Source organism: Abrus precatorius, unplaced genomic scaffold (assembly GCF_003935025.1).
Source record: "Abrus precatorius isolate BTA unplaced genomic scaffold, Abrus_2018 Scaffold10, whole genome shotgun sequence".
Lineage (NCBI taxonomy): Eukaryota > Viridiplantae > Streptophyta > Magnoliopsida > Fabales > Fabaceae > Abrus > Abrus precatorius.
Window position 1 is genome coordinate 24,483,666 of NW_020874292.1, and position 23,620 is coordinate 24,507,285.

Below are 23,620 nucleotides of genomic sequence, written 5' to 3' on the forward strand. Positions count from 1 at the left end.
CCATGGTTCGTCCACCCGAATGGGTACCACAGATACCTTCGTGAATCTCCCTCATGACATAGTTTGCTTGGTCGTCGTTAAGGCATTTAAGCATAGGTGTTGAAATCCCTTTTCTGTACAAGCCTTTGCCGAGAAGGAGGTATTTAGCTGCATGCATTCTTATTTTCTTGGCTGAGTCTGGATTATTTGGCAGGCTGTTGTCGGTAAGGTATTGGATAATGAGGGTCATCCAATTGTGAGGCATATTTTCTATATCCATGCACTCTTTCTTAGCTATGCTCAGTTTAAGGATTTCCTGGTGAATTACGCTTTGTAATTGCCCAGGTTTTCTTTGGCTGGCCAACTTAGCAAGCTTATCAGCTTGTTCATTCATTGTTCTCGGGGTCTATCGAACACATACCTCGTCAAACTCAGCTTCTATATTTTTAAATTCTTGGTAATATTAGAGCATGACCGAATCCTTCACCTGATATGTTCCATTGACCTGTTCGGTCACTATCTTTGAATCACTCCAACAAGTGACACGTTTTACTCCAATATCCCTTGCCAATTTGAGGCCGGCTAGAAGGGCTTCATATTCAGCTTGATTATTAGAGGCTTTGAATCCAAATCGAATGGATTGTTCAATTGTTACGGTGTTCGGGCCTTCAAGTATAATTCCTGCTCCACTACCAGATTGGTTTGATAATCCATCAACATGCAGGTTCCACATATCCCAACTGGCTTGTGGCTGAGTCGTGAATTCATTGACAAAGTCGACAAGTACTTGAGCTTTAAGGAGGCGTCGGCTTTCAAAGTGTATATCAAATTGAGATAATTCTATTGCCCACGCTGCTAACCGACCAGCTAATTCAGGTTTTCTTAAAATTTTAGACATTGGACAATCTGTCCGTACCACCATCCGATGACTCTAAAAGTAGTGTCTTAACCGACGAGCTGTGTGGACTAGGGCAAGCACCACTTTCTCCATTAATTGATACCGGGATTCGGGACCTTGGAGCGTTTTGCTGATGAAATAAACTGGGGCCGGTTCAGGTATTTCTTGTAACAGGACAAAATTGATGGCGTTATCCGACACTGCCAGGTAGATAATCATCTCCTTCTCAGGGTGCGGTTTTGTTAATACGGGTGGTGCTGCGAGCATATTTTTATATTGGGTGAAGGCGGCCTCACACTCGTCATTCCAAGCAAATTTTTGAAATATTTTAAGCAAGTTAATGAAAGGTCGAGATCTCTCTGCCATTATGGGAAGAAACCTGGAAAGGACAGCGATCCTGCCGGCTAGTCGTTGAACTTCCTTGACATTCCGAGGACTAGCCATCTCGATGATAGCTTGACATTAATCAGGGTTTGCCTCGATCCCCCTTTCGGATAGCATGAAACCCAAGAATTTACCGCCGGCTACACCAAATGTACATTTTTTAGGATTGAACTGTATCTCATGCCGTCGAGCCTGACCAAATACTTCTTTTAAGTGCATAAGGTGGTGCTCTAATTTGACAGATTTGATTACCATGTCATCAACATATACTTCCATGCATTTTCCTATTTGTCCTTCAAAAATTTTATTCATCAGCCTCTGGTAGGTTGCCCCAGCATTCTTCAAACCGAAAGGCATTACTCGGTAACAAAAATTAGCGGAATCAGTTATGAATGCAGCTTTTTCCTCATCCGGTGGATACATTCGGATTTGATTATACCCAGAGTAGGCATCTAAGAAACTGAACATTCTGTGTCCTGCTGCGCCGTCTACTAGGGCATCAATGCTAGGGAATGGGTAAGCATATTTTGGGTATGCTTTGTTTAAATCTGTGTAGTCGGTACACATTTGTCATTTGTCATTTGCTTTTTTGACCATGACTATATTGGCCAACCAGGTAGAGTACCTAACCTCTCGGATAAAACCGGCCTATATCAATTTAGTAGTTTCTTCTTTTACTGCTTTTGCTCTGTCGCCTCCCACTTTCCTTTTCTTTTGGGCTATTGGTCTCGCTGCTATATAAACCGAGAGGTGATGACAAAGAAATGCTGGATCGATGCCAGGCATGTCTGAAGTCGACCAGGCAAATAGATCAGCATTTCGTATCAATGTCTTCTGGAGCTCCTATTTTTCTTGGCCAGATAGGCCGACTCCCAAGTAAGTAACTTGTTCAGGCTTCGGTCTCAGCTGAAAAGGTTGCTTATTTTCATTAGGCTCAACCCGACACCCTTCATCAGTCCTAGGATCAAGTTCAATATCTACGTCCTCCTCAGACCTAGGGGTCACAATGTTGACATCTCGCTTATATTCTTGGAGTGGTCTGATGCGTAAGCTTGCAAAATAGCACTCCCTTGCTATCTTCTTATCAACATGAACTGTGACTATTAGGCCCATTTCTGATGGAAATTTCATAGCCAAATATGGAGTAGATACTATAGTTTTAAGTTTGTTAAGGGACGGTCTGCCGAGTAATATGTTGTACGAGGTGTTCGTGTGAACTACCAAGTACGTGACCTTGATGCGTTTTCCTTCATAGTCTGATTCAAATGAGGTGTAAAGGTCAATACACCCACGAGTCTCCACCCGTTCCCCTGAAAAACCAACTAGGGGTTCACAATATTCTTTGAGTTCCTCTTCTGGTATTCCTAATTGCTTGAAAGTATTCCAGTAAAGGATGTTAGCTGAACTCCCATGATCTATGAGTGTTTTCCGGACAGTGCAGTTGAGAATGTCTACACTTATCACCATGGGGTCATCTTGTATAGGATCCACTCCTTGAAAGTCTTCATCAGTAAATGTAATAGGGAGAATCTGAATCCTACTACCGAGTGTGATATTGTTGACTGATCTTACTTGCCTCAAATGTCTTTTTCTGGCTGAATGGGTAGGTCCGCCACCGGCAAACCCTCCAGCTATGGTATTAATGACCTTTTTAGGATACTTCTCACGTTCATCGTATCATCTAGTTGGAGGTTCTCTGGACGTACTCCTCTGTCGTTCAAGTCTCTTGTCATCGTATCTCCTTGATGACTCAGGGTAACAGTCTCTTCCTCTATTGGATTGACCGACAGGATTTGTCTGCACAAAATCTTTTAAATGTCTGTCCTTTATTAATTCCTCTATTTTATCTTTTAGCACTATGCACTCTTCGGTGGTATGACCCCTGTTCTGATGGTATCAGCAAGCCTTGCTTTTATCTGCCCAAGGAGGAGTGTTGGCACGTCTAGGCATTCTCAGTATTTCTGTGGCCAATGCTTGATCTAGTACTCTAGACCGATTAGTGTTGAGTGTAGTGTAGGAAGGATATTTGGGTCCCTTGGGCAGCTTTTTAGGTTCATTTCTTCTCTCCTTATTTTCTTGCCTAGACTTGAAAGTTTCTCTCATGTCTGTATTTTTTGAATTGGACCCCTGGTCCATTCGTATCTGGTTTCGGTTCTCATACAATTCCTCCATCTGCATATACTTGACAGCCCTGCTTCTCAACTCGTCTAGGTCAACAAGTGGTTTTTTGCAGATGCTGTTAACAAAAGGTCCTGGCTTAAGAGCCGTTGTGAGGTGGTGCATGGCCACTGCTGGTTCTAAGTTATGGATCGAGAGGCTCACTTTGCCGAAACGCTCCATGAATGCCCTTAAGGGATTCTCCCTTTTCTTGCCGAATATTGACCAGCGCAAGGGATGTTAATGGATGAGGTCGGCTTGTGGCGAATTGCAAGTTAAACCGTCTTGTGAGTGTTGTAAAAGAGTCGATGGATGAAGGGGGAGTCGTCTGAACCAACTGAGGGCTGGTCCTCGGAGTGAAGTAGAAAAAATTCTACACCATAGAGAATCGTTCTCGGTATACAAACCGACTTGGGTTGTAAATACGTCTAAGTGTTCACCGGGATCAGATGTACCATCATATTTTTCTATTGTTAAGCCTCTTCAGTTGTCAGGTAGCTTAGCCTCCAGGATGTGGTGAACGAATGGGCTGCAACTCACTGGATTGTCTCGGTCATTTTTGGCTTCAGATTGAAAAATCTGTTTTGATTTCTCCTGCAACGCCGAGGATTCCCCTTCATCTTAGACAATGGGTGTGGTCTGGGAAGGGATGTGCGTTCGTATTTCTTCTCTCAAGTTAGCATTTTCCCTTCTCAGAAACGAGAGCTCTAGTGCATTCTCCCTCTTCATCTCTGTCATCTCTGCTTTGAGCTGTCTTAGTACAGCTAAGAGACTCTCGTCGGTTCCTCTTTGCATCACTACTTCAGGTGTTGGTTCATCTGGCGTGACACCGTCCAGCTGTTGACGAGAGGTTCCTTCCTGTTGAACATGTCCTTCCTGCTGGCTTCTCGTTAGTACCATGATTAATATGAAAAACGAGGCTAATCGTGCCCCACGGTGGGCGCTAAAATGTTCCTGCTTGAGAAACACTAATCTTCTAGTCTCTGATATGCGGTGATGACGTCTCTCTGATTGTTACTGATGTGGGGATAGTACCTGCAAAAGGCACTCCGATGCAGAAGTCAGAATTCGGTTCTGAACAATAAATGTTATTTTAGTAATGAAAAGTCAACCATTTACCTGTACTTTTACCTTCCTTATATAGGCATTGTAATGGGCTAATAGGCCTGTCAAGCTAGTTTTGATTTTTAGCCCTTTATTTAAAATAAATAATATCTTGATTATTACCCTAAATTAGGTTTAATTACCTCTTAATCCTGACGAAAGGTATCTGGCCAAATTAGGCCGAATAGGTACTCGGTTTCCTTTTCCTAGAAGTAGGACCGAGTTGGTCCCTATCCAGCACACATACAATTGGATATTTGGACAAGCATGCATATATAACTTCAATAGTATAATCCTCAACTTTTACAATCCTAGTTTTTCTTAAGTATGGTAACGATAATGATATTAGAAGTTTTGTTTGTTAAACAAAAAAGAATACCTCCAAAGCTAGGTCATCCTTAAAGTTCCTTTCCCCATAACCTCTGCCGAAGAAGCTCTAAGCGAATTCGATCAAAATCATTTGTCAAATTCTCATTAAAAACAAATTCAACTTTTTGATACACCACGTTCACTTCAGTATCATTGCCGTGGTACGCAGCGAGCAACGCAGCGAGCAATGCAGCGAAAAAGAAAATATTATGCATTATTCAGCATTATTATTGTAATTTTAATTCTTGTCAAAATTGAAATTAATTTAGGAACATAATTCTTGTGTTTTGGTTGCATATAAAATTAAAGTGTAAAGTTAACAATTTTAAAATAAATTTTAATTTCATTTTGATATTTTAATTATAGATAATTATGGAATAAAATTCTATGAATTTGAATTTTAAAAAATAAGCAGCACATGATAATAACAATAACGACAAATGAAATGATAAAAGTAAACATTATAGTGATTAAGGTTATAACCATTATGATGACAATATAATGAAATATTGTAGTGACAAAAGTAATAACACCGATGTGAAAGTGATATAAGAAAAAAATAGACGATAATAATAAAAGTAGAAGGAGTAAAATTAGTAAAATTAATAAGGTAGTGATAATGAAATTATCTAATGATAATAATATTAATTATTGATGATAGAGAAAATGAATGTAGTAATAATTATCATTATAAGTTTCTTTAATTTATTTTAAAATTATATTAAATTAAATCTTAATAATTTCAATTCTAAAACCACTTTCAAATGTCATCATTATAATTATACGATTCAATTTTAAATCTCAATTTCATAATCTGTAGCAAACAAAATTTAATGTTATAGTATATTAAATATATTATGACCATATATATATATATATATATATATATATATATATATATAATCTTAATCCAAAAAAAGAATTATGATAACACAAACAATTTATTAAATAGAAGCCAAAATAACCATTAAAGTAATAACACAATAAAAAATATTAAGAAAAAACAAAAATGTAATTAAGGATACAAATGAATTAGTTAAATGTATGTTATTATAAATTTATAATTAATTATTTTCTTTTTTAAGAATTAAAATAGATAAACCGTGTCAAAATTTGAATGACAGTTGTATAATAAAATAGAGAGATGACTAATTGTAATAGTATAAAAAGCCTAATTTCAATTTTTAAGCACCCATCATCATACTACATTATTTTTATTAGCTTATTATAATATCATGAAAGATAAGAAGACACATAAAGAACCTTATTTGTTATACTTAGTAAAAGGAACCAAAATGATTGAGAGTGAAAATAAAATGAAATTAAAACAATGAAACAAGATTAATAATATAATCAAAAGAGTAAAGAGATAAAAATAACCTTACTCGATGCACTCTTGGTTGGAGTTTTTACTTTAACTTTTTAACCTTAATTTGCTATCTTTTTCTTGCTTTTGTTGAAATTTCTAATATTTAAATTGCATTATTTTTTCTTTTTCACTCTCTAATGGTATTCTTAAAGAATATGTACTCCAAGAATGTTGAATTTTTCTTAGTGCTTGTTTGGTGTACAAAATTGAGTATGAAATTAAACATTAGAATTAAAATTGAAAATGAGTTTCAAAATTTTAATTATTATGTTTGAATATTTATTTGAAATTGAAATTATAATCCTATGAGCTAATTCTATGGAATTATGTGACAACTAAGTTTGATCCATTTTAATTCTTAACTTACATCCTACGAATTTAAATTCCTAATATCATAATTTATAAACACGCTTTCACGTTTTTTGCCTTCGTGTCTCTGTAGTTTTTTTTTTTTTATCTTCATGGTTCTTAATTTTTTTCTAAGTATTTTCTTCCTCTTCTTCTTCTTTTATTCTCTTTTCCCGATGCATCTTTTTTCGTCTTTCTGTATTTTTCTTTTTTTTATGCTCTTCTCCTCTTAACTTCACTTTTATATTGATTAGTAATACTACTTCTTTTTCTCTGTTTTCTTGTTTTTCTCTATTCTCTTCTTATTCATTTTACATTAATTATTAATAAAAGTGATTTTTCTTAATTCCTCTTCTTTTTGTTCTTCTTATTCCTCTTGTTCTACCTATTCTTCTTTTATGTTTTCTTTTTCTTTCTTTCTTTTTTTACATTTGTTTCATGTTTAATATATTTATGTTACTGTATCATATTTCTATTCTGCATTTACTGTAAACTATATTATATTATTATTCTGCACTTTCTACACTCGCCGCAAACTATATTGTATTATTTTTCTACATTTGACGTAAAATATATTGTTTATGTGAATTGTATAATAAATTGTTTGATTTGTTTTCTTAAATTGTTAAATGTTGGAGGAAATATTAGAAATTAATTCAAGAACTATTGAAAATATAAGATAAACAAAAAAGAAAAAATTAGTGCTAGATACAATAATTATTACATTAACCACAATAACTGTATGATATAAACAAAAAAATATATCTAGAGAGCCAATAGAGGAGAATAATAAAAATTAAAAAAAAAGTATACTTTTAAGACGATTATATTATGGGATTGATAAAAATTATTATAATTAATTACGTCTTACTAATTAAGCTTGTTTTGAGCTTTGTAACATTTTATGTGAAAGAGGAGACTACATAATGCTTATAATGTAAGCGCAGAAGAATCCATTATATTTTTAAAAAAATTGAATTATTTTTTAAAAATTTAGATCTTACATCCACACTATAGAATTTAATTACAACTTAAAAATTCTACATTTTAATTCTTTGAACACATGTAGAATTATAATTTTGAAGCAATTCAATTTATTAGAGTTTTTTATGCTCTCAAAAATCTTCTCTTTTTTTTTCTTTGTTATCCATGCTCTCCTGATTCTCTCATCTATAAGAATAAACTTCTTGTAACTTACACTATATAAACTTTAGATCCTATTTAATATACATTTTTTTTAATTTTAATAAAAATTTTCAACTTTCGATCATTTTTTTTATGATCACAAATCAATTTTTTCTACGCTATCTCATATATTTTATTAAAGATCTACAACTAATTTGACCATTTTATTTTTATTTTTATTTTTATAGTTTTTATCCACTAATTCACTACCTATTTTAAATTTAAAAATTAAAAATTTGAATTTAAATTAATTTTTATCCATTATCTTAACCTCCTACAAAGTTTAAGTATTGCTTCTTTTATTTATAAATGTATAATTTTTTTAAAAAAGAACTTAGATAAAATTAATTATTCACAACTATCACAAATGATATTTTTAATTTATAATAAAAAATTTAGATAATATAAATAAAATAAATTATTGTAAAATTTTTTCATCTAAAATATCAAAAATATTTTTTTATAATTTATTAATATAGTAATTAATTATAATTTATTATTGAAATACATTTTGCCAAGTAATTTAAACATAAATCAGGTAAATTTATTTACTATTTTAACATGTTATTTATTACAACTTTAATCTTAAAATGAATTCTTTCAAAACAAAGGGTGCACTTGAAAAGATCGAGCACACTTACAATTAATATTTAAATTAAATTTTAAAAAATACACCAAGATTATATTTTTAAATTAAAAAAAAAAGTTAATTATACGTCAATTCGGACCATAAGAGAAATTCCTCACGATAAGGGATATTATTGGGTTCAAAGCAAAAGGTACCATCATCGGCCATGACCATGGCTTTGTTGTTACATAAAATTTGGTCACTGCAACAACACCAACAACAGTTGTTTATTGTGCTTGTGTTAGCACTTAAGTTTGTTTCTGGCGTCACTGGTTGCTACACCTCAATCTTTAGCTTCGGGGATTCCCTCACTGATACCGGCAACTTGTATTTCATTTCCCCACCACAAAGCCCTGATTGCTTGATCCCTCCCTATGGACAAACCCATTTTCAACACCCCAATGGAAGATGCTCTGATGGACGCCTTATCCTTGATTTCATTGGTATTCAACTATTTCCCCTCACCCTCTTGCTTTTTCAATCAATTTATCGGATAAATATTCATTTTTTGATAATTGTTACCTTTTTGCCTTGTGGGTTTTGAAGCTGAGTCTCTGGGGCTTCCCTATGTGAAACCGTATCTTGGTTTCAAGAATGGCGCGGTCAAACGCGGGAATATTGAGCAGGGATTGAATTTTGCGGTTGCGGGAGCCACTGCGTTGGACCGCCGTTTCTTTGAAGAGAAGGGGTTCACTGTTGAAGTGACTACGAACTTTTCTCTGAGGGTTCAGTTTGATTGGTTCAAGGAATTGCTGCCTTCTCTCTGCAATTCTTCTAGTGAAGTTACCTTTTTCTTTCCTTCTCACATTTTGTCCCTTTTATTACAAATCTGCAATCCTTGTATATATGATATTTCATGGATCCAACCGAACCAAGTAAGTATGAAGTTTGAATCTTGTCAGGGACAGAGATGATATGAAAAAGTTCGATTTAATTATTCAATATGCCACCGGTTCTTTGGATTTTAATGTTGATATGATTTACTGTAGTTAAGATTTTCATTTAGTTAACTCTTTTTAAGTAACTATTTTGTTGATTTTAACTATATCAAAATAATAATTTTTATCACAATACTTTAAAACTATTATATTTTTATATTTTTTATGTAATAAATGCTTATTTTTCTTAATAAAAGTTTATGACTTTCCATATTAAAATTGAAAACGTTAACAGCTTCTTTGAATATTTATTAGAAATAAATTCCTCTTATTAATCAAATGGCGTCATCTATAAATAGTGAATGTATAAGGATTAAGGAGGAAGAGGAAGAAGTTAAATAAGGATTCATTCTCCGGCTTTTCCTTTGAGTGTTGTAAGAATGGGGGTAAATTCCTAGCTATTTCAAATTGCATATTGGATTTCATTCTTGCAGGCTGCAAAGAAGTTCTTCGCAGCTCCTTATTTATTGTGGGAGAGATTGGAGGCAATGATTATGGTTTTCCCTTGTCTAAAACAACCACATTTGAAGATCTTGTGATTTACGTACCCCAAGTAATATCTATAATCACTTCAACAATCAGGGTAAGAATGATGTGTTGGCATGAAACTATGAATTATTATTATGTTCTGAATATTTAGCAAAACTTTCAGCAATTTAGCTTTTATTTATTTCTTGGGAGAAGTGTTCTCATAAAAAAGACTACTGCTTCTAGGAATGCCCATCAACTATTACTGCTCTGTGAAAGTATTCTTTAGAAAATTTCATTATGTCTCATTATTCCAATGGTGAGACTGTTAGTAGAGTCTTTTGAGAAACCAAGGATTTGTGACTTCTCTCTTCTCAGTTATAAGTCAATGGCTTGGCAAATCATTGGTTGGTATATTATTGGACGCAGGAGTTGATTGATTTAGGGGCTGTAACGTTTATGGTTCCTGGAAGTTTACCACTTGGATGCAATTCAGCCTATTTAACAAGCTTTGCAACTATAGATGAAGAGGAGTATGACCAAGCTGGCTGTTTGAAATGGTTAAACATGTTTTTTGAATACCACAATGAAATGCTTCAAATTGAACTGAACCGGCTTCAAGTGCTATATCCTTTTACCAATATCATCTACGCAGATTATTTCAACGCTGCATTGCAGCTTTACGATTCTCCACAACAATTCGGTAGTCCCATCCTCTAAGCTCTTTTTGTCATATCAACATATCCTTGTGCCATTAATCAATATTACTACTCAGAATTAACATGAATCAATACATAAAAAATGGAACTAAATTTCATGTTGAGTTTACGTTTAGCATATCTGTGCATTTGGTTAGTCATGTAGAGAACTTCTATGTCATGATCTTTCACAGTATGTCCACAGAACATGCCATCTTGTTTTGGAAGAGTGATATTAGGATTTGCTTCAATGTTATTACAGGGTTTGGTGGAAATGTTCTCAAAGTTTGTTGTGGAGGTGGAGGTCCTTACAATTACAATGATACTGCACTATGCGGCAATCCGAGGGTCATTGCTTGTGATGATCCTTCACAATATGTTAGCTGGGATGGTTATCATTTAACCGAGGCTGCATATAAGTGGATTACCAGGGGATTATTAAATGGACCATACACCATTCCTAAATTTAATGTCTCGTGTTTTACAAGTGAGGCAACTAGATATTTAAATTACTATGCCATGAAATAAAATCAATGTTATTTTCTTTTTCAGTGTATAATATCTTCTTTTTTTTTGGTGCGGTTAGAGTACAATATTACTACTAATAAGGGTGTATGAAAATGTGAATCACTTGATCGAAGAGGTTCACTCGCTAGTCCTACTTTTGATAAATTCTAAATGAAACCATCAATTTGATGTAAATGTTATAAAAAAGGTAAGGAGTTGAATCACATATATAATGAGTAAATATAGTAGAATGTTATGAGTTTGTCAATAGACAAATTATCAACAGCCCTATTATTTCAGTCCTGCATGTGGATCTCTTCTTTTTAGGGAAATTATTTGTATGGGTATAGAAAACCTCCTTTTTACTATATGTTATATGCATGAGTGATTTTTTTATCCAACTTTAGATTTTATAATTGATTTACTACTAGAGTTTCTATGACATCCATCAGAGGAATCTTCCAATTGGAACTTCCTTACTATGTAGATTTGAAACAAATGAGTTTGATGGTAGTTTGTCTTTATTACTTGAACAATTTTGTTTCAAGTTATGAACACTGAAAGCATCTTAACTACAAGATTTCTTTTCCAAACTTTTTTGAACATTTGCCTTTAAAGAATGGTAGGTTTTAATGTCACATTGTTCTTTTTTGTTCATCAAACTTTTCCACTTAAACTCAAGCATTTCTTTTCCCTTTTTTGAACAATAATTTTTGCTTCGCATCAGTTTCTTTTTTCGAAGACCTTTTTATACTCCCACAAAGATGCAGGTACTAAACCAAACACTAAATTTTAATTGATGTGCCAACATTTTATTAGAGGAACAAAGAAGGAGATAGGAGTAGTATACAAAAGATTTTAATCTATTAATTTTAGGCACAAAAGCTTAAAATTAACATTTTGTCGAGTCAAAATATTAGTTATTTAAGAATATTTATTTTACTGTAGGTTATTTTTTAGAACATTACAAATACTTATTATATTTTAAATTTTTATTTGTTTCTAAATTTTCATCGGATGAAATCATGAAATAAAAATACAAAAGAGTAAGATGAGAATGTAATTTAATCAAATGTAATTATGTTTTGCTAAAATTATGGATATTTAATGCTTTTTTAATCCTAAATTCTTAAATCACTACATTTTACAATGGATATATTAATAACAAAAACCTCTCCAACAAAATTAATTGTGCCATGGATGATGGAAGCATGTTAAGCAGACAAATACAATTACATGAAATGGTTTGAATATGTTTTCCTTGGTTTTATTTTCTGATGAAAATAAAATATACTATTTTTTTCATTTTGTTGTCACATTTTGTTTTATTAAAAAAAAAAACCAAACATGTAATTAAACTCGTGATAAGAATTCTTACAATGTCTATCAAATATAAATTTATATTTGTCACATGATAAATAATTGAAAATAATTTATTTATTAAAATATTATAAATCTACTTTTTATATATTTATATTTTATTTTCTTATCAACACTCTTTAAAATATTAATAAATACTACCTTTTGCTCTTTTTTTCCTGAAAAAATAATACCTTTAATCATACATAAAAGTAGTTATTGAGTAATCTAAAAATATGTAATTTTAATAATTTATATCGCGTCATATATTTTTTTTGCAAATTATAAAACTTGTTAACATAATATACTATTATTGGTTGAGAAAGCGTGATTCTGTAAAATACAAAAATTGTTCTTAAACATAGACTTTAGCCTGGAATTTAATGTCTTAAAGTGTTAGTACTCCTGATTGGGTGGGTAATTAAGTTTACAGGTGCTCAATTAATTATTAATGGAGTTTGGTTTGTGGGCCAACTTTGTCCTTTTCCTCTTTCATGTAGTCTATATATATATAATCATTGATATTTTGAATAAGAGATAAATTTATTTAAGTAAAAATTATTTATAATATAATAAAATTATTTTTTTAACAATTTTTTGTATGCAAAATTTAAATATAAGATTTAATTCTTTAAAAAAATTAAAAGGTTGAGGTCTGTGGAGTAAATATGTGAGTTGTGCCTTTACCGTTCTCTCCATCAGTCGTTATCGTCATGCTTGTTAGGATTAGAGTATTATCTCATTCTTATTACTTTTTTTCATACAAAGATGATCCGTTTAGTATATATTTCATAACAATTAATTTGTAATTAATCCCTTTTAAAAAATGATATATATTCTAATGTGTCCCTAAAATGACATAATTTAATTAAAAAAAAAAATTCACGCAAAGCCATCGTAGAAACAACGAGTAAACATTGTGAAGGAAAATAATTCGAAGGGACACCTGAAGTAGATAGGTAGACGTTGAATTCATAATTTCACGACAAAATTTTCAGCCAAACAGTTATTTACTGCTCACAAGATTTTGCGATCTACTTTTTAAATATAAATTTTGTTAATTTCGGTCTTTAATTTTAAAAGTTAAAAATAAATAATTAATAATAAAAGTTTATTAAAAATAAATATTTATTATATTTTTATATTTTCAATACAATAATTATGTATTTTTTTATAAAAAAATTTTATCTGTAAAAATTAATATTAACAAAATTCTTTAAATATTAATTATTTATTTGCTTGTGGTGAGATTTTAAGTGCAATTTTTGCCAATTTCCTCTTTTCTGGGGTGTTCAAATCTTATAAGAAACAATTATTAATTTTATACCTTTTTTTTACTTGGTACGGAAATACTTTTATTGTTTATTTTTAAAAAAGAAACTCTAGAATGGAATAAAAAATGAGTTTAAATGTAAGTATTGAATTTTATTTGAAATTAATATTTATGAAATCGTTATGAAATCGATATAGTTGCATCTTCTTGCTTAATATTTATGAAATCGTTACCTACTCATCCTTGATTTCGAAATATTTAGTTATTTGAATATACCAATCTATCTAAAAATTACATTCGTTAAAAATTTAAACATTAATTAAATATTTGATGAGCACGAGAAAATACAAATATAAATCAGAAATCCTATCATATATATAGTTTTGTTTATATTAGTCTATTTTCTGTTGGTTAGATTTTTGCAACTTGACAATGCAGCCCAACTAACAACATTAATCCACCGTTTTAGTGAATTGTGAGCGATTTTTACACTATGTCCTCTAGTCCTGACTCAATTAATGTTTTGTGCTCGTGTTCAAGTTTAGACATTTATGACCTTTTAAGTAGTATTCAAAAAATAAATAACATAAGTGTTGCAATACACTACAATATAGGGTGCAAGTTGAGAAGATAATATATTACATAAACAAAATTTAGGTGTAAGGAAATAAGTGTGGTTTATAAATAAAATTTAAAAACTTATTTTAATAATATGCATAACATCATATATAAATATTTATTATAATAAAATTTTAATTTTAATTAGTAATCAAAACTAACAACACATATAAAATATCACTTGAGTTTTCTTCTAATCTAAATATCTAATAGCCGGAAAAGGAAGAGACCCTCAATAAAGGAAAATCAATATTTTGGACCTTGACAAAACACTGCTATCACTGTAAAAACTAAGGCTAGAGCTGCAAGTATGCCCTAGGATATATATTGATTAAATTTGGTTAACATTAAAATTCAGTATAAACGTAAAAATTATAATTTTTCACCTCTATTCAAACTTAACTTCAAAGTTAAAATTAATTTTGATTCAGCTTTAACAAATATAGTGACATAATAATTAAAGCGCATTTACGTATGTAATTTTGGAGATTTGAACATATTTCCAGACAATGCACTTATTCTACTCAGCTAAAACAAAGAACAAAGTATAACCAAAATCTCTTTGTATGCTTAATTCTCCCCACTCGTTCGTAGTGTTTTGGTCCTCTATGGTCCACCTTTGAAATTAGAATCCAATGACCTATCTTTATAAAAGTTGCAGTTAACTACACACATCTTACAACTCATGACTTTTGTTTCTTGAATCAACTAATTCACCGAGTATCACACATGAAACTTTTAAGATGAGAAAAAAGCGTGTCTAAGGGGCGTGCCCATATTTAAGGCTCAACTGCAAGAGTGGCTTATATAACCTCTCATAATTATATGCATTCTACTTATATATACAGTGTTCTTGTTCAACCATCTTGTGATCTTCATCTTTAAAGAAACACTATGAAAATAATCTATATCCTGTTAATTATTTCCTTTACATTTGATTTCCTTGAGAAAGTTGTTTCAAATCCTAATCCTCATACATACGAAGCAATTTTCAACTTTGGTGACTCTTTAAGTGACACTGGCAATTTCCTTGCTTCTGGTGCCATTTCATTCCCAGTCATTGGAAAGCTTCCATATGGTGAAACCTTCTTTAGACATGCAACCGGTCGTTGCTCAGATGGACGACTAGTGATTGATTTTATAGGTATGTGGTAGATGTGATATGAATATATATAGCCACTATCTCTTGCATCTAAAAGGGTCAGAAGAAAATTAAGTAAAAATACATATACAAGCTCATTAGTACTCACTTGTTATGAATTTTGGACGTAGCTGAGGCATATGGGTTGCCATATTTACCACCTTATCTGGCACCAACCAAAGGCCAAAACATTCATAGTGGAGTAAATTTTGCCGTGGCTGGAGCCACAGCACTTGATGCAAAATTCTTCAGCAGAGAAGGACTTGAAAAATTTCTATGGACAAATGATTCATTGAGTATTCAGCTTGGCTGGTTCAAGAAACTGAAACCCTCCCTTTGCACCACTAAACAAGGTATACAACATTGACCGCTACTGTAAACTCTTGTATATGTCTCGTATGAAGTTTCCAATAATAAAACTTGAATTTAATTTTTGTTAATTATATGTCACAGATTGTAATAATTATTTCAAAAAGTCTCTCTTTCTTGTGGGGGAGATAGGTGGTAATGATTATAACTATGCTGCCTTTGCTGGAAATATTAGTGAACTTCGAGCCAGTGTTCCTCCAGTTATTGAAACAATAACAATGACTATCAGTGTATGTTACATCAAACTGAGTGCATTAATATCACCAGCATTAAGTTTTCAGAAATTCGTTCTATTTTTGCCTTCCTATTTTTCTTGCTAGGAATTGATAGCTGAAGGAGCAGTGGAGCTGTTGGTGCCAGGGAATTTGCCAATTGGATGCTCTGCCCTGTACCTAACTTTATTTAGAAGCATGAATAAGGAGGATTATGATCAAAGTGGATGTTTGAAAGCTTTCAACGCTTTTGCAGAATACCATAACAAGCAGCTCAATCTTGCCTTAGAGACACTAAGACAAAAGAATCCTCATTCAAGGATAATGTATGCTGACTATTATGGTGCTGCCAAACGCTTCTACCATGCACCAGGACACCATGGTTGGTTTGTTGTCCAAGTTTCTTTTTTGTTTTTCTTCTTAATATAAATAACATATCTAAGAATTCAGTTTTTGACCGAATCTAATAGCATCTCAGTTAGTGGGATAAGACTTTTGTTGATGTTCTATATCCTTCAGTAGGGAAGCCTATTTGAACTTGTTTGAATGGGTGAGATTTATCAATTAAACTAACCACAACTATTGGTTAATTTTGTACTTCAATTTGTATTGAGTGTTTGATTTTATACTTAATTATTACTATTGGGTAGGAGCACTTTATTTTGTAATTATTTTACTTACCTAAAATTTGTATGGCTTGATTGCGCAGGGTTTACTAGTGGGACATTAAGAGCATGCTGTGGTGGAGGTGGACCTTTCAATTTCAACATCTCAGCAAGGTGTGGTCACAATGGTTCAAAGGCATGCGCAAATCCGTCTGCACATGCAAACTGGGATGGAATTCACTTGACAGAAGCAGCTTATAGACTCATTGCCGAAGCTCTAATTAGCGGTCCTTTCTCAAAACCCCTTCTCAAACCGTCTCTCCATAAGATAGCCTAAAGACTTGATGCAATCCTCTCCTAATAATATAATGTTTAGCACTTTATTGAACATACTAGTTGTTGGTGTGAGGTGAATTATGAGAAAAAGCTCTGCATCTCTTTAGACTCAACATCTATACATGAACATTGTCTGGATTCTAACATAGAGCTTTCTACATCAAACTTGAGTTACAAACACACACGTACTCCATTATTAAATGTCATACTTTTATGTAGGACCTTCACTTTCAATGGTGTTGACTGCCAAGTGTAGCATACTAGTTTCAAATGCAGTGGGTCTGATGCAATATTTGGATCGGTGGATTGTTTGTTTACGAGGGATTTAAGAGAGAAATGTATGAAGTTGATGATTTACATGAGGGTGGATAATAAATAGGGAAGGAAATAGGTTAAATCAATTTTTACAACGCTTGAGTATAACTTATTTTTTAAATTTAAGATTTGAACTTAATTTATTTATTTGGAAAGTGTTTTTAAGTTTGAATTATCTTTTTTAAAAGTCTACTTCAAAGTTTATTAAAAACCTTCCTTAACAATAATGCAAGATAAATAGATTATAAAATTGCTTTAAAATAAGTTAGTGGATCTAAATTAATAAACATACAATCTCCCAATATTCTAGTTTAAATTGAATACAATAATTATATTATTATTATTATTTAAATAGGTTGTTTATTAGATTTAGAAGAATTTTAAATAATAATTTTAATTAAATATACAATTAAATAAGTCATAATTTGCTTTATATAGTTAATTAAATAGGCTTAGTTTGACTTAATCTTAATATAAGTTAGGTTATAGACCCATGACAAATAGTCTGACTTCTGGAGAGAGAATTTTTTGAGTGTAGGATTCACTAAAATTATTTCTCTTTGCACAGAGAGATTGATGAATGAAAAGGGCAAAACAAAAAAAGGGGGTGTGATTTTCAATATTGCCTTCTTTAATTTGATACTCATGGTTCGAAACATTTATTATAAGGATAAAAGATGTTTGTAAAGTATTTGTCTCTTTTTTTACGAACTCTTGCATTCATCAGAGTAAGTAGAGATTTTTTTTTTTCACATTTATATTTTTTCACTTCTTTATTTATTTTTATTTTATTTCCTTGACCATACTTGGTCTATCCACTTCGTCATTTTCCTTTTCTGTTTTTCTTTAATTAAAAAAGGCCATATCATTACAATTTTTTTACATAGTTTTATTATATTCAGCATAATAAAGACAAAAAAAATATGAAAAAAAGATTATTATAAAATTAAAACAAATATTTTTTAAAATTGGCTGATAAAAAGTTAAAATTAAAGTGGTCCAATTTGATCTGTTTTTACTATTATTTAAGTTATTTATATAAAAATTATTTTTCTCCAAAATTATGAAATTTTGTATTTGTCATTTAATTCGACTTTTTAAGTTTTTCAGAAATAATTAAATTGTATATATAAAAAAGCGTGTAAAGAAAATTGACTTTTCACATACACGAAAATTATAATAAAAGTGAAATAACTAATCTTTAATGTCAATAATCAAAGGCAGAGATCATTTGTCTCCACATTCGGCACATTTTCAAAGCGTTAGCTTTAAGATCCAATGGAAGACTAAAAATTATGACAAGATTTGTAAAAGGTTATGGACGGGACTTAAGGGCTCACAGAAGACCAGAAAATCAAAAGATAATATTCCTTTTTTGAAATTATCAACAAAGGGATACGTACATGAATTAGCACAAATTTGAATTGACAAATTAAATACTTTCAACTATTTCACTCTTCATACGATAATATATAATAAATTGAGAAGCATAGCTACGAGAAAGGCACTAGGAATCCCATATGGGACCAAAAGCCGCAATTCCAGCTGCTTTGCATGCATTCACAACATCTCTGCTCCCTTCTGGATTACTCGTCACAATCATCACTTGAGCACCCCAATTCTTGGCAGCGTTGACACTCAATTCAGACACGTTTGGCCTACCTAGCAAAGCAGTATCATGGATTATCACCTTCTCTTTTGGATACCCACTTACTATTTCTTTAATTTCCTTACCAAAGTTTTGCTCAATCCCCTTAGCCACCCAAAGCAAACACACATCCGCTTTACATGGCTGCAAAAGGAACGAAAGAAACACGCAAATTCCTGACCCAGTGGCCACTAACAACACCCTCTCATACATGTTCACCAAATAAGGTAGACCCGCGAAGTGCACTTGGCGAACCCACAAATGGGTTGGAGGGTTTGAGACCAAAGATTTTGTGAAGTCACCAACTGCACCTGCAAGCATCATGTGCTCCTTTTTCCCATCAGAGATTATGCCAAAGGCATGCCACTCAGAAAGTGGTGAGGGACTAATCCTTCCCAGTATCCCAGCCTTTATTCCTCCCTCAAACTTGATGATGGAAGCATGGCCTGAAGCAGTGGATACTTTGACAGCGACACGTCTCACTGTCAACCATGGCATGATTATGAGTATTGTGATGGTCACAGTGAGCCAAAACTCTTGGCTTTTTACCAAACTTGACCCAAGTTTGTTTGAGTAAGATTTGGTTTTAGGATCATAACTGATTGTGAGCATGATGAAGGCCCAAAGGAGACACAAAGCCATCCACCCAGCAAAACGATGGGTCCTCTCAAACACATTGTGATGAAGGTGGCGAACAAGTGGGAATGCAGCCAAAGAAGAGAGACAAAGAAGGCCAAGAATAGCAGAGGAGACACCGATGATCTCTGGTGAAGTGTTGTGTCTGTCTTTAAGAGTGAGGACTAATGCATACACAAGCCATGCAATTGAACTCACGCCACATCCACTGTGTATGCCTCCTATGCTTTGTAGAAAAGAAGTGGTAGCTGTTTTGAGGAAAAGAGGGACCCATGAGTTTCCAATGGTCTTCACTGCAAGCCAAAAGACAACACGCAAGAAGGCCTCACTTCGACAGAGTGTCAAAGCGAGTATGTTCCCAATGGAGAACAGAGCAGCTTTGTTTCTTCCATAGGGAAAATGCGCCGTAGCTGCTAGAACCAAACCAGTAACGTTCAGGGTCAAGCAAATAACGAAAAGCCTCTTATACACAGTGAACAAGCCTTGGTCTAGAAGTATAACTGAGAGTCTTGACTCGTTTTTTTTCACAGGCTTGGTGGGTTGGTGATGGGGTTTGCTAGCATTTTGCACAGAAAGTGAGGCAAGTGGGTTTTGTTTCTCCACGTCATAGTTTTCTTCTAGGATGCTTTGGAGAGCATCTTCTTCATCTTCGTGGAGATCAAGGTCACAGAAATGGCTACTGGCTTTGCTAGAGGATCTTTGTATTGAAGAAGGAAACACTCTAGAAGTGCCGAAAGGCCAAAATGGTTTACTGTTTGAGGGTGTTGGTGCGCTTATTACGGCAAAAGGGTCTGAGTGAGGTTTCACCTCAAAGGCCACACCTCTGCAGCTTGAAAATCTTACTGGGGTTTGCATGCTTCTAAGTTTACCCAAACCAATTTGGAATTAAGTTGTGGTTTCTGGTTTGTGTGGTCATGCAAACGATGTTCCTTTATATAGGCGTTAGTCACCATAAACCTGACGTTGAAATATCTTGGTCCATCAGTTTTTATTTTACGTTTGAATATGTCAATTAGCTCATTAAATGTTTAGATCCAAGAAAGTCTACCTAGATAGAATGAGCTGAATCTGAAAGATATTATTTCCATAATATATATATATATATAAAATCATTTAGAAAGGAATTAAAGAAACGAAGTTGAAGTAAATAACGCTTAGATTGCTGGTTTCTATCCAACTTGAAGGCTTGACGCGTTATAAGGAATGGTTATGTTTCAGACTGGCCTTTTTCCCCGTTCCAATTTCAAAGGATCTACTACGAAAGGAGTCTATTCTGCTCACACATAAAAACCTCTTCTCTGCATTTTCATTTATGACAATTGGGTATGGGTGTGCCGATGACGGCCTTTTGCTTCATCATCATTTTTCCTATTCATTAATTCGTTGTTAAATTTTTTACTAGGAAAAAGTCGGGATATTTAATTCATTTTTTTTATAATAAATCTTTGTTACTTACTGAATATGGTTGACAAATAAAAACCAAATTACTCAGCGTTAACTATTTCCAATTTCAGTGTGCTTTTTTTCCCTAGAAAATATTTTCCAGAATAAACCAAATTACTACGATATTTTTAATTTTATATATTATTCTCTCACTCATTAGCACTTATTATTTTAAAAAAAATTTAAATGTCCTCTTATTTTAATATATAAACTATGTACATTAATAATAAAATAAGAGATGTGTAAGGAAGATAGATATAGTCTTTTTTAACTTAGTAGAGTTAAGATATAAGGATGGTTAATCTCATTATTTTTTTCTTATGCCTTGAACAAAGTTGGGATGTTACGCTGTTATTATTCCACCGTTACAATTCCTGTTACTAGAGAGAGAGAAAACTATTCCTTTAAGAAAATCACATTTATTATGGTCACGGGAAAACTTTTGAAAAAGTTTTTATATAAAAAAAATAGTATAAAAAATAATAATTTTTTATGAACTAAAAATAATTTAAGCTTCTTTTTATATTTTTAGTTTTTTTATTTGATTTCTCTACAATTTAAAAATAATTTATTTTTAATTTATAAAAAAGATTTTTTATTTTTCTCTATAAAAATTTATCCAGACTATTCGTTAATCAATAATCATCTCCGTCCTTCCTTATATAAACCTGGGAGAAGACGGTGTTCACTCATTACATTAGTACGCAGCAGCTGTCATCATGGGTAGCCGATCATTTGTAATCGGGTTTGGCCTGGTCAGCTGACCATTCTACTTATCATCACTCCCTACGTACGTGAGTCCGAGCAATATCACGGGTAGTTTTAATATTCGTTAAAATATTTAATCTTTATGAATATAATTATCTTTTTAATTTTTTAAAATTTATTATTTTGTAATAATTCGACATACATTCCTACTACATCAATAATCAATCTATAATAACAAGAGATCTAATGTATTTAAATGCATGTCACATTATTTTTTTTTATAGGCAAAACAAATCTTATTAAAAAGAGTTCAAGGAGAACTCAAAACTCATATACACAAAAAATTACTTACTCAGAGAAATAAAAAGCAAAAATATACTTATGCAAAATTAAGACAGATGCAATTTCGTGGATTCAAATACCAATCAGCTAACATAATAGCTTCTCCCTTACTAACAAGTGATAACCATTTCCAGGATCTCAGAATAATAGAATCTAAGACTTCCCTCTCATCCAAAACACCATTGGAAAATATAATTCTATTTATATGAAACCACAAAAACCACACTGTACTTACCCAAATAATTAATAAGCATATTCCTTCTCTTTTACTACAGCCAACACCAACCCAAGAAAGCAAGTGAGTCGATAAATCTGAAGGTAAAACCAGTGAGAATCCAAGCCAACGCGCAGTAAAGTACCAGATTTGAGATGAAACTGAGCACGTTAAAAATAAATGAGTTGGAAGTTCCTCCAAACCATGACAGAAACAACAAGTTATATCATCAATTTGAACACCACGATCAATCAGTAAACCTTTACAAGGAAGTGCATTCAACAACAATTGCCAAGAAAAAACCAGACACTTAAGAGGGACCTTTCCTCTCCATAGCCTTTGCAAGGCATCTGCCATACACTGATCTACACTATTAGGACCACCAAAAAGTTCAAATAGCCATGAATACGCAGATTGCACTGAATAACAACCTGAAGAATCTGCCCTCCATACCTATTTATCTTCTTGTAGTAACTTAATAGAAACTCCATCCACAAGCTCCAACAAAAGATTAAAGCTCGAAATCTCATGTTGAAAGAGTCCTCTTCGCCAACTAACATTCCAAACCCATCTAGTGCCATCATGAAAACCATTCTCCAATACATGTGATTCAGCATTTCTCGCCACTGCAAATAATCGCGGAAATGCTTCACAAAATCGCACCCCTCCTACCCACTTATCTCTCCAAAAAAGAGTGTGTAAACCTGCACCCACACTTCTATCAAACTTCTCATCCAGCCATGAATTCCCTTGATGAATAACCTCCAGCAAATCACGCCACCACAAAGAACATCTGTTGTGAACTGATGAACACTGAAGAGAAGAAGCTAATCTTCCATATCTAGATTCCAACACCCGCACCCACAATGAATTAGAACAGTTAACACCTCGCCACAATCATTTACCAAGAAGCGTCCAATTAAACCACTGCACATTCCTAATGCCCAAGCCACCATTCTTCCGCGGTCTACATACAGTTTTCCATTTCACCCAGGGGATTTTAGATCCATCCTTAACACCCTTCCATAAAAAATTCTGTTGGATATTAACAATTTCCTTTATTACCGACTTCGGCACCTTAAAAAAGGATAACGAGTGCAATGACATAGAATTAAGAACGACATTAATCAAAGTCACCCTACCTCCAATCGATAAATACCTATGCTTCCATGACGCTAACCGCTTTTTAAGAGCCTCTAACACACCCTTCCATGCACTAGGCTTTCTCGGGTTAACACCTAACTGTAACCCGAGATACTTTAATGGAAAACTACCAATCTTACAATGTAGGAACTCCGCAGCCAATTTTTCAAAGTCATCACCAGTGTTAATCTCCAATACAAAAGATTTATGGAAGTTAATTTTCATA

General features: G+C 32.8%; 4 protein-coding genes across 4 annotated transcripts; 2 read left to right on the forward strand and 2 right to left on the reverse strand.

Annotated features, from left to right (window-relative positions):
* Positions 1 to 2,104: 2,104 nt before the first annotated feature.
* On the reverse strand, positions 2,105 to 3,601 carry LOC113852091. Its single transcript, XM_027482345.1, has 2 exons — positions 3,167 to 3,601; positions 2,105 to 2,908 (listed from the first exon to the last, which is right to left on the reverse strand). The coding sequence occupies exons 1-2, from the start codon at positions 3,599 to 3,601 to the stop codon at positions 2,105 to 2,107; spliced, it is 1,239 nt and encodes a 412-aa protein (XP_027338146.1).
* A 4,958-nt stretch (positions 3,602 to 8,559) lies between these two features.
* On the forward strand, positions 8,560 to 11,416 carry LOC113852092 (GDSL esterase/lipase At2g27360-like). The gene is made up of 6 exons (XM_027482346.1): positions 8,560 to 8,864; positions 8,968 to 9,204; positions 9,794 to 9,942; positions 10,257 to 10,530; positions 10,788 to 11,041; positions 11,360 to 11,416. The coding sequence occupies exons 1-6, from the start codon at positions 8,588 to 8,590 to the stop codon at positions 11,414 to 11,416; spliced, it is 1,248 nt and encodes a 415-aa protein (XP_027338147.1). The 5' UTR covers positions 8,560 to 8,587.
* A 3,720-nt stretch (positions 11,417 to 15,136) lies between these two features.
* On the forward strand, positions 15,137 to 16,959 carry LOC113852589 (GDSL esterase/lipase At5g45910-like). Its single transcript, XM_027482902.1, has 5 exons — positions 15,137 to 15,426; positions 15,555 to 15,776; positions 15,877 to 16,022; positions 16,113 to 16,386; positions 16,714 to 16,959. Exons 1-5 carry the CDS (start codon positions 15,177 to 15,179, stop codon positions 16,944 to 16,946), a joined length of 1,125 nt encoding a protein of 374 aa, XP_027338703.1. The 5' UTR covers positions 15,137 to 15,176; the 3' UTR covers positions 16,947 to 16,959.
* Positions 16,960 to 18,767: 1,808 nt separating this feature from the next.
* On the reverse strand, positions 18,768 to 20,399 carry LOC113852093 (adenylate-forming reductase 03009-like). Its single transcript, XM_027482347.1, has 3 exons — positions 19,627 to 20,399; positions 19,044 to 19,542; positions 18,768 to 18,989 (listed from the first exon to the last, which is right to left on the reverse strand). Exons 1-3 carry the CDS (start codon positions 20,397 to 20,399, stop codon positions 18,768 to 18,770), a joined length of 1,494 nt encoding a protein of 497 aa, XP_027338148.1.
* Positions 20,400 to 23,620: the final 3,221 nt, after the last annotated feature.

Bases quoted from the DNA above. Each gene is read 5' to 3' on its own strand.
- LOC113852091 (XM_027482345.1), bottom strand. From the start codon at position 3,601: ATGGAGCGTTTCGGCAAAGTGAGCCTCTCGATCCATAACTTAGAACCA. The intron at 2,909-3,166 runs GCTTGCTGATAC...TATCCTAAAAAG, and splicing joins CTTGGGCAGATAAAAGCAAG to GTCATTAATACCATAGCTGG.
- LOC113852092 (XM_027482346.1), top strand. From the start codon at position 8,588: ATGACCATGGCTTTGTTGTTACATAAAATTTGGTCACTGCAACAACAC. The intron at 9,943-10,256 runs GTAAGAATGATG...TATTGGACGCAG, and splicing joins TAATCACTTCAACAATCAGG to GAGTTGATTGATTTAGGGGC. The intron at 11,042-11,359 runs GCCATGAAATAA...TCTTCTTTTTAG, and splicing joins CTAGATATTTAAATTACTAT to GGAAATTATTTGTATGGGTA.
- LOC113852589 (XM_027482902.1), top strand. From the start codon at position 15,177: ATGAAAATAATCTATATCCTGTTAATTATTTCCTTTACATTTGATTTC. The intron at 15,427-15,554 runs GTATGTGGTAGA...TTTTGGACGTAG, and splicing joins ACTAGTGATTGATTTTATAG to CTGAGGCATATGGGTTGCCA. The intron at 16,387-16,713 runs GTTGGTTTGTTG...TTGATTGCGCAG, and splicing joins CCATGCACCAGGACACCATG to GGTTTACTAGTGGGACATTA.
- LOC113852093 (XM_027482347.1), bottom strand. From the start codon at position 20,399: ATGCAAACCCCAGTAAGATTTTCAAGCTGCAGAGGTGTGGCCTTTGAG. The intron at 19,543-19,626 runs TTCTTTGGCTGC...GTGGATGGCTTT, and splicing joins CTTGGCCTTCTTTGTCTCTC to GTGTCTCCTTTGGGCCTTCA. The intron at 18,990-19,043 runs GCGGATGTGTGT...AACTTTGGTAAG, and splicing joins TCCTTTTGCAGCCATGTAAA to GAAATTAAAGAAATAGTAAG.